The sequence below is a fragment of the Primulina eburnea genome, chromosome 13, assembly GCF_022965805.1.
Source record: "Primulina eburnea isolate SZY01 chromosome 13, ASM2296580v1, whole genome shotgun sequence".
Classification (NCBI taxonomy): domain Eukaryota; kingdom Viridiplantae; phylum Streptophyta; class Magnoliopsida; order Lamiales; family Gesneriaceae; genus Primulina; species Primulina eburnea.
This window is the reverse complement of record NC_133113.1, coordinates 10,942,964-10,953,929: the sequence shown is the minus strand read 5'-3', so window position 1 is coordinate 10,953,929 and position 10,966 is coordinate 10,942,964. Positions and strand designations below refer to the sequence as shown.

General features: G+C 35.1%; 1 protein-coding gene across 1 annotated transcript; it reads left to right on the top strand.

Annotated features, from left to right (window-relative positions):
* The first annotated feature begins 2,854 nt into the window (after positions 1-2,854).
* On the top strand, positions 2,855-3,560 carry LOC140810743 (photosystem II reaction center W protein, chloroplastic-like). The gene is made up of 2 exons (XM_073168625.1): positions 2,855-3,077; positions 3,167-3,560. The coding sequence occupies exons 1-2, from the start codon at positions 2,984-2,986 to the stop codon at positions 3,487-3,489; spliced, it is 417 nt and encodes a 138-aa protein (XP_073024726.1). The 5' UTR covers positions 2,855-2,983; the 3' UTR covers positions 3,490-3,560.
* The last annotated feature ends 7,406 nt before the right edge of the window (positions 3,561-10,966 follow it).

Sequence of the window (10,966 nt, the reverse complement as noted above, 5' to 3'; positions counted from 1 at the left end):
TGATATATATAGTGTCAAATTTCCTTCAACCCACAACAAGAAAGAACCGAGAGATGCTATGTGAAATTCTCAAGTTTCCTTGAATCTTAAACTTTTGATTTGGCAAGAAACGGTTATCAGAATTTCGATCCGGACACAGTACCGTACTCCTCTCGTTAAAAGCTTCGAAAGGACGTAAGTTTTGTTACGTTTTGACATATTTTGAAATTGTGATATTGTCAGAATTGAATAGAAGTCATATATGATGTTCTTGTGATATCAGACATTGTATAAACGAAACCGGATTGAAGAACGGACTGCGTATGAAATTGTTATGAATTTTCAGAGTTTATTCGATTGTAATTATACCGGTTTGATATCAGAATTACGGTATTATCGATTATGTGGTATGGGTATTGATATCTGAATTATACTGTATCACTGGATATATTGATATTAGTCAGAGTTGAATCAGATGAGTTGTTGATTTGTTTGTACTGATATTGTATTGCTGTTATTGCGGGACTGTACAGATTTGACATGAGACTTTGTATTGATATTGATTATGAGTTCTTTTATTATATCTGTGATGTTGGAATTAACGGGATTACTGAGATTGTATTGTTATACCGTCGAAACATCAGTGGATTGACATTAATCAGACTCAGTAGTGATTGTGATTATATCGTGATATCGTCGATATGGATTAGATTGTGTCTTGATTTGATATTGATCAGATTATGTTTTGATTGTGTATTGATCAGAACAGGCTTTGAATTAAGCGGTATATTGACAAGGTCTATTCGATATTGTTATTTCAGATTGATATGGACAGACTTGAATTCGGGACTTCGTCTTCGTCCGACCGAGAAGATAAAGGTATAAGTCAATGTGTATTGGGAGATCGACTTGAGTCGGTTTAGACTTGAGTTTCCCTAAATCACATAGTTTACTTTATTGCATTGATATTGCATTGATTTGATTGATGTACTTGTTCTCTTGATTTATAGATAGCAGGTATTAGAAGAGTAATCTTATGATAGAAGTGCCTGATAGTGGTGGGATCGCCACAGGCACATTGCACGATGTCATAAGATAGTGTATTGGCAATACTGCCATAGTCTGTCACCGGATGATTGACTATCGATGTGGATAGAATTAGAGCTCCTTCTATTACTGGTGATCGGTACCGTATCGATGTGGATAGAATTATAACTTCCTCTATTACTGATGATCGATGTCATATCGATGTGGATAGAATCGGAGTTTCTTCTATTACTGGTGATCGATACTATACCGATGTAGATAGAATCAGAGCTTCTTCTATTACTGGTGATCGATACTATATCAACGTGGATAGAACTGGAGTCTTTTCTATTACTGTTGGTCGATATAGTAATACCAACATCTGGAAACCGGGATCCCTAGACTAGGATTGAGTTTAGTCTGAATTGTAGAGTTACGAGCATTGTCGACAATCGGTGATTGATTATGTTTCAAATTTTGATACATATTGTTGTTACCTGTTACATGCTTTATATTTGTTTATATGATTGCATGTTTCGTTGATTTATACTGGGATTATATTCTCACCAGAGTTATCCGGCTGTTGTCTTGTCTGTTTGTGTACATGACAACATGTGGGACATGTTCAGGGTTGAAGAGATGAAGAGAGATCGTGATTAGAGTGGAGATTCCGGACTTTGATTAGAGATAGGGTTGGACACTTGATATTAGCTGTTAAACCTTAATTGAATAAATGTATGTGATACAGGATTTGTACTTTTATATACTGAGATGTATATATTTTTTTATGTCACCATGTTCCGCATTATTTAAAAAAAAATTAGATCTTGTTTATTATAATTGATTAATTAGTCCCAATGATGATTAAGAACTTGATTAGCGTCCGGGTCCCCACAATATGACATGTGTGCAAAGTGGATAAATCATGTTCACAATTCAACCATGATGTATGGATGAGAGGTCATAATTTATCACTTAGTACATGTATAATGTGTTGAGTGGATGAAGACATTACTCATGTGGATAGCATCTACCAAGCCTCACTGATTTAGAAACAATCTCCTAGTAAAATGGGAAAAAAAGAGAGCAAATGATCAATAAAAATTCATCTCAATAGTTAAATGTATGTTCATTATTTGTCAAACCGATTCTTTTCTGCAGTCTCTAAATAGCCCAAAAAATGTTTCTGCATTCATGGGCTCATATTTGTTTTTCAGATGAAATTCGGTACAAAACATTGAAAATATGAAACAAATATATGATATTTCAGAACTAAATATTTTAGATCTTATATGATTTTTTTAGTACCCAAACATGTATAACAAATTTTGAAATTAATCACGCTTCTTTTTTGGATGAAAATTCGGTACAAAATATTGAAAAACTAATATTAATATATGATTTTTGAATATTAAATGTTTCAAGTCTAACACTAAGATATGATTTTTGAATACTCAAACATGTGTAACAAATTATATTTGAGCAAACAAATAAGTGTAGTATGTATTGATATTAATATAGTTGTTACAATTTTATACTCAAAATTTTATCTTTTATATCAGATTAAACCAATTTTTTATGCAGTATCATATATATGTTTCAGATTTTTAATATTTTGTATCGAATTTCATCTTGTCTAAAAAATACATAAACATTTTTTTTTATGTGAACAAGAGAATGCATAGAAAATTTCAGTCTAATAATGACCTGAACACACGTTTAATTAAGACAACGGAGATTTAAAAACGAGTATCTCAAACACATAGACCAGTTTGCCCTCAAACTTTGAAATGTAATATGACATGCCACGTGGCCAAAGGTGGTTGAGTTATTAAGGATAAGGGGCTATCTATCCGAACAAACTGTGTGGTTCACTGTAGTCTCTTTGACCCACAGATATTAAACATCCACTCACTATCGGTGACAAAACCTTCTCCATTTTTCCCAACACAAACTCGGACTCGGGCTTTGAAGGAAAATGGCTGCCATCTCTACTTTCGCCTCCACCTCGCCAATTGCACGCGCCGCCCCGGCACAGAGAAGGTTCGCCGTGCGGCCCTCCGCCATCATCGGTAAATAAAACCCACGTCTTTATCTGTGTACAACTCATGTTCTTACTGCCGAATACTAATCCAAATGGGCATTTGATTTTGAACCTCAGGGCTACCATCGATGTCAAATATTAACACGGGGAAAGTGAGGTGTACCATGGAAGGAGGAAAAGGTACAGAGGAGAGTGAATCGAAGTTGGGTGTGGCGGCTTCTTCGTTTATGGCGTCGGCCTGTGCGGCAGCCATGTCTAGCCCCGGCGCGCTGGCGCTGGTGGACGAGAGGTTGAGCACGGAAGGAACCGGGCTGCCATTCGGGCTGAGCAACAACCTCTTGGTGTGGATTCTTGGGGGTGTGTTCGCTCTGATTTGGGCACTTTACTTTGTGTACACCGCTTCCCTTGAGGAGGATGAGGATTCTGGCTTGTCCCTCTAATTCCAACCCATCATTTCTCTGGATTTAACTTTCTTCTTAGCAATGTTGATATTGTGATAATTTTGGCTTCACATCTGAGCATGCACATATAAATACAACCGATGAATTTACTCGGAACAACACGAACAAAGAGTAATCAAAAACTCGAAATTTAAATTGGGACTCCAAGCAAATTTCTGAAAACCACTCAAAAGAAAAACCCGACACTAATATAACACATAACCGCAAGATGAGTTGGATCACGAACACAAAAATTCAGAATGGCTACTTAATCAATCAAGTCCTAAAATGCAGGAATATGAGGGGAATGAGGAAAACGGGAGTCGGAGAGTTTATTAAGAAAAAGAGAGTGGATGTAATTTATTTTTTATCATTTGTTTAAAATTTTTTAAAACCTAATTTTTTCATTAGTGTATTTTAATTTTATATATAATAAAATTTATAATTTAATTAAATAAAAAAAACTTACTCGAATCTTCACGAAAAAAAATTTTCTTCTCAACCTTCCATCCTCTCATTTTTTTGGTTAACAATTAACTATGAGTCTACGAATTATTCTTCTGCAACAAATCCAACAAGAAAATCACGTATTGATAAAAAATTTATTTTAATATATGAAATTTATTGGGTCTCGTCAGTTTTCACGACCCAGGGTAAAGAGCTTCACCCTGGGTCGTGAAGTCAAGGGTCGTGAAGCACGGCTTTCACGACCCATGGGTTGTCAAGACTTGTGCTTCACGACCCATTAATTTTAAATTTTTACAATTAATAACTTTTGTTTTATTTTAAATTTATACAACTAAGAATCTTTTTTGTTTGTTTTTTTTTTACAGGTTTACTTTCCCGCTAAACTTGGAAGGAATCAATTTTTGGATGCAAGGTAACTTTAGGATCAAGATACGTTAAATCTATAAGAAGATTGTATCATTTTTAAATGAGAAAGAGATAGAATATTTGGTACAGTATACTCAATTTGCTAATTTAATTTTATATGTTAAGCATTATAACAATTCCAATCAAAACTGGGTAGAGGATTATGACTCGTCAAAAAATTGGGTCGAGATGGGTCGAGAAGCATAATTTTGGCTTCTCGACCCATTAAGCTAGCTATATATATTATATTATATATTATATATATATATATATAATCTATATAGATTTTAATATATTGTACTAAATGGGTCGAGAAGCAAATTATTATAAAATTTGTTAATAATTTTAGTATAATTTATAAAATTTGTTAATGTTTATATACAATAAACATTAAATTCATATGCTTTGATATACATTCATTACATTAAAGTGAATATGTAATGAAATTTGTTATGAATTTTTTTTAGTTCTATTATTATAAAATTTGTTAAGAATTTTAGTAGAATTATAAAATTTGTTAATGTTTTTATAAAATAAACATTAATTTCAAATAAAATTTATTTGAAATTTTTCTAAATGAGTTGTCTAGAAGCAATTTTAAGTATCTGCGTGATTTAATGATTATTTAATCAAACGTTATGAATATGAACTTCCTGTAGTTGAATAAGCGATGCACTACAGAAGGCGAGAGAAGCGGGAACGGTTTTAATAAAGTTTTTACTTTTAGAAAATTATAAATAGAAACTCTATATTTAGTAAGTTCAAAATAGGAAAGCGGCGAATCTATTTATAGTAAGGGACGAACTTAATCGGTGGCGAACTTCTGTTAAGAAAATTAGTAGTTTCGGACTTGCGTTATTAGAAATGAGTAGCACCAAATATTTTAAATATTGTTGGGACTTTTAATGGACAAATTAAGTATTTAATTAATTCTTTATTGGGCCTAGATTAACAAGGATTTAATTAATTAATTATGGCTCATTATATAAACTTAAACCCACTTAACAACTTTATGGTTTAATTAAATAAAACCCCACCCTACCACCCCAAGAAACTTACGTCTCCCACACTCTTCAGCAGCACACCCACACATACACACACACTAGGACTCTAGGGGCCGAACCATAGAGGGAGGAGGGAAGGAGAAGATTTGAGTCTCATTCGTCTCTCGTCGCGCCGTATCTCGTATCTCGTAAGAATAAAGGAACAAGGCATGTTTTCGAGCCCTTTTTTATGCACCATTCAATCCATAATATTGCATGTATGGTGATGTTGTGTGAAAGTTGTAAGAAGGATGGTTTTCAATTCCATATTTGTGCATCTCATGTCTTTGCAAAGGATCCTTAACGTTTTGTGAATTGTAGAAGGAGGGATTCAAACCAAGGTATTCAAGAGCTGGTCTAGATGTTTAAGAAGAGGATTTAAGGGACAAGGATGAATCAATGAGCCCCATAGGGCTGTCCAGTCCTGCACACAAATGCGTGCAAGCATGAGATCAAAAAGGGGGCGCAACTTGGGCGCTATGGGCCATGGGGGCAGCATGAGACCCTAGCCATGGTCTGGAGGGTTTGTTTAGGGTCCTAGGTAGGCCTTGGTTGGGTTCGGATAGGGCCTGGACGAGCTGATGAAGCACAACAACCGTTACTCCTTAGGGTGTGCATGTTGGCTTGTTTTGGAGTCGTGTGGTTCCTTGGGCAAGGAGATAGTGGAAAGGGCTGGTCCAGGGGCTAGAGACGTGCCTTAGGGTCCTGGTGAGGGTCTAGTGTGTGCCAAAAGTTGAGTCAAGGGCAGCCACACCCACTGGAGCATTTGATCCTCGGCTGGTCGTGAAGAAGCATACGGCGCGCAGACGTTGTGGGGAGCTTAGAGACTTGATCGTATAATCTGTGTAACGTATCTTATTTTGAACAAATTTAAAATTTGCGTAAAAATTTTTTTTTCTTAAATAAGAAATCAATCTTCAAATTGCGATAACACTAAACTGTTCATCTAAAATATTTGCAACAAAATATGACAAATAAAGTTTGTTAAAAATACTTGTTTAAACAACATAAATCACTTCATGAAAATCAGAGTATTTGAAACAACATGTATAAAAGTATTCATAAAAACATGGGCGGTCCTCGGGTTTAGCCTCCTGCGCAGTCCAAGCCTGCTCATTGGTCCCCACCCCTCGTCTCCTCAAAGTCATCCTCAACTGCATCGATCAAGTCTGTTTGAAACTTAATTTCAGTTGTTTGACAAACTAAATGATTAATTCATTGGACTAAACTGATCATACTTAAATCAACTGACAGTTGCCTAACTGAAGATTTATGCGCAGTTTATCAAAGGCAACTAAAATCAGCCGAACTGAACTTACAATGACAACTAACTTATTATTTGGAAACTTATCAGTTGACATATTCATTTGTGACCTTACCAGCGAATCAGCTGATCACTTAGCTGTACACGTCACCAGTTGTTGAAAAGGACATTCAACCGACAACAGTACAAAGCAGACTGCAACTCGTAGTAGAACGCCTCATTTAAGAGATTAAAGTATACGATTTTCAGAAGAATATTGACGTGACAATCAACGGATATAAAGATTCAAATAATATTTAATGTTACCGTTGAAGAGAAGCCTATAAATAAATGAGAAGAGCAGCTGAAGACACAATCAATCGATCTATCCATTATCTCAAGTTTGATGTTACCTTGCTGAATTTATAGCTCTTATTCAAAAATCAAAAAGCTCACACTTATCAGATTTATCTGTAGCATTTGAGGCTACTTTTCGAGCATACAAGCACAATATGTTTCATTGTTTATTTGATCTTTAACTAGATCAGTTGTGCTAAGTCCAGTCGAAGAACTATGAGATATTTAGTAAACTAAGAGTTTCAGTTTTGGCAGTGTTACAAAGATGACGACATGTGGTATGTCATCACTGATGGTCCTATGAAGATCCTAAAAGCAAATACACCAGTTGCCATTATTGATGGGGCACCTCACCGAATAGAAAAGCCCAGAGAGGAATGGACAACTGAGGACAAGAGGAAAGCCAACCTAGACAATGTGGCTAAAGATATCTTATACAAAACGCTGGATAAATTCACTTTCAGCAAAATCAAGATGTGCAAAACTGGTAAAGAGATATGAGAGAATTGATCCAGCTGTGTGAAGGAAATGAGCAAATAAAAGAAAACAAGCTATCAGTTGCTGTTCAGAAATTTGATAACATCAAGATGAAAGCTGGTGAATCCATGCATGATTATGATGAGAGGATCGGTGGCATAATCAATGAGCTAAATGCACTTGGAAAAGTGTATTCAAACAAAGAAGTGGCACTAAAGGTGGTCAGAGGTCTTCCCAAAGAATGGGATGTCAAGACCATGGCAGTGAGAGAGTCAAAGGATCTTAACAAGATCGAACTTCATGACTTGTTTGCTAATCTAAAGGCTACGAGTTTGAACTACAAACTAGAGAAGGAGAACCTTCTACACCAACTACCACAACCTCTTTAACTGCTGTCAGACTGGAATCAACTGGTTCAGTTGACAAATATGTTGATCAACTGAGCAATGATGCTATGTCATTGTTTGTCAAGAAATTTGGAAGGTTTATGAGGAGGAATCAAGGAAACTTCCAGAAGCAATCAATCCAAAGAAGAATCCTATGTTTGCTACAACTGTGGCAAATCTGGTAATTTTATAGCAGAATGTCCTAAGCCAAAGAAAAACAGTCGAGTATCAACTGAAAAGGGAAAAAAGCCCTATGATATTCATAAAAGAAAGACCAAGGATGACAAGAAATCATTCAAAAAGAAGCATGAAGTGCTTTTGTCTGAAGAAAGCAAATCTAAAGGAGCAGAAACTGACAGTGATGAGTCAGAACTAAAAAGCCCAATTTGTTAAAGTGAAGATGAAGAGAAAGTCAAGTGCTTAATGGCAGATGATGCTGAACTGGAGTCAGCAAGTGAACAGGTATTTGACTTTAGCTCTGCTGATTTCACTCGTGAGGAATTTATTACCACATTGTATGACATGGTAAACGAGTATCACAAACTTGCTCGATTATTTGAGAAGATTATAAGTAAGCAAACTGATCTCAATGACAACAAGACAGAAACTGATGAGTCAGTTGAACTGTTGAGTCTAAAAAGGGAGATTGCACAACAAAAAGTGGAAATGATCGAAAACAAACTTTGATATGTCAGTTAAAAACAGAAATTTCAAAACATACTGAACTGATTCAAGCTTGGAACAAGTCTTCAGTTGCATTGACTGAAATGCAGAACTCACAAAAATCAGTTGCTGATAAAACTGGTTTATGCTTTAACAGTCATGATGAAAATTCTACAAGTGATACAAAGCCAAGGTTGAATGAAAACAAAGTAAAGTACATTACCTTTGTAAAATCAACCATGGTAAATGAATTCTCAGAACCTAGTAAACTAGCTGCTCAATTGACTGAAATTAAGAACAAAGGCAAACGGTATGGAATTGGATATAGCTCAGAGAGTTCAACTGATTCAAAAAACTGGTTTCCTAAACGATTCAGTCACAAAAATCAGTACTCAAGGAGAGACTATTACAATTATTACAACTGTAAGCTAGTTCAGAAACGATATCAAAAGAAAAGCCAGTTGAATAAGGATACAAATCATACTGTTTCATCCTCACATCACACACATATTGCCAAAAATTTGAGAAAAAACATTTGGAACACAGTAAATGGGAAATCAGTTACACTGATGGAAGTCTAGGTTCCTAAAAGACTAATCAGTTTAGGACCCAAATGAATATGAGTACCAAAATTATATACTGTATGTGATTGCAGGTAAAAAGAACAAGCCAAGAATCAATTTGGTATCTAGACAGTGGCTGTTCGCGACACATGACATGAGATGCGAATTTGCTATCTCAACTGATCAAATATACTGGACAAAACATCAGTTTTGGAGACAACTTCAAAGGTAAAATTGTGGGTAAGGGTAAGCTGATCCATGATAACTTTACAATTAAAGATGTTTTGCTAGTGGAGAATTTGAATTATAACTTGATAAGTATCAGTCAGTTATGCGACAACAATTTCTCAGTTTAGTTTGACAGAAACACATGTTCAGTTAGAGACTGAACTGATGAGGTCATTCTAACTGTAAATCTTTGTGGAAATATTTACAAAGTCAGTTGGACTGAAAAACCTTATGCACCAGTCTGTTTCATTGCTTCCAAATCTTCTAAAAACTGGTTGTAACAAAAGAGTTTGAACCACTTAAACTTTAAATCTATTGCCTATCTGAGTAACCATGATCTTGTAATTGGTTTGCCCAAAATAGATTTTTCAAAAGATAAAGTGTGTTCAGCATGTCAGTTTGGCAAACAAGTAAGATCCTCTTTCAAAAACCGAGGTTGTAAATCATCTTCCCGATGCTTAGAATTGTTACATATGAATCTTTTAGGTCAAATATCAGTCATGAGTTTAGGGGGAATGAAATACACCTTACTAGTTGTGGATGATTTTTCTAGATTTACTTGGGTTATTTTTCTCAAATCCAAAAACTAAACTGCTGCACAACTGATTAAGCTCTTCAAAAGACTTTTAAATGAAAAATCAGTTGGGATTGATCGAACAAGGTCTGAAAGAGGGACTGAATTCATCAATCAAAATCTTTCAACTTTTTTGGAAAATACTGGAATCAAGTATGAGATCTCAGCAGCTAGAACACCTCAGCAAAATGGTGTAGCTGAGAGAAAAAATCAGACCCTTAATGAAGCTGCTAGAACAATGCTTGCTGATTCTGGTATTTCTAAAAGGTTTTGGGCAGAAGCAGTAAACTTTGTGTGTTACACTCAGAAAAGATCAATGATTAATAAGAATCATGTGAAAACACCATATGAGATCTGACATGGAAGAAAAAGTGTGGTTTCTTATTTCAAGATATTTAGCTGCAGATATTTTATTCTTGATAATGATAATAATAATTTAAAAGCCTTTGATGCTAAATTTGCAGAGGGAATATTTCTTGTATATTTTTCAGTTAGCAAAGCATATAGAGTTTCTAATAAAACCTCTTTAAATGTTGAAGAATCCATTCATGTTGTTTTTTATGAAACTGTGCTAACTAATAAGCCAACTGATCCAGTTGAGATAGTTGATCGTTTTACAGAGATCAGTTTGGAGGATGATATTGAAAAAGAAAATCATATCAATAGAAATATCCTTCAAACACTTGAACTAGAAATACTAGATTAATCAGTTGAACAGGAACCAATTCCTGATAATCCGTTGGTGGAGCAAACAGATGAAATTCAGTTACCAACTAATATAGCTCCAACTGAAAGTGAAAACATTCAGTTGCCAACAGAATTAGTTGCTGATACTGAACTCAGATGGAATAAATCACATCCTCTAGAATTGGTGATAGGTAATCCATCTGACCCGATAAGAACGAGAAAACAAATGCTTAATTTGTTCATTCATTCTGATTTTGTCTCACAACTGGAACCAAAGAAAACTAACGAGGCTCTTGCTGATCCTAACTGGATAAATGCAATGCAAAAGGAACTAAATCAGTTTACCCATAACAATGTCTAAAAATTAGTTCCAAAACCAGTTT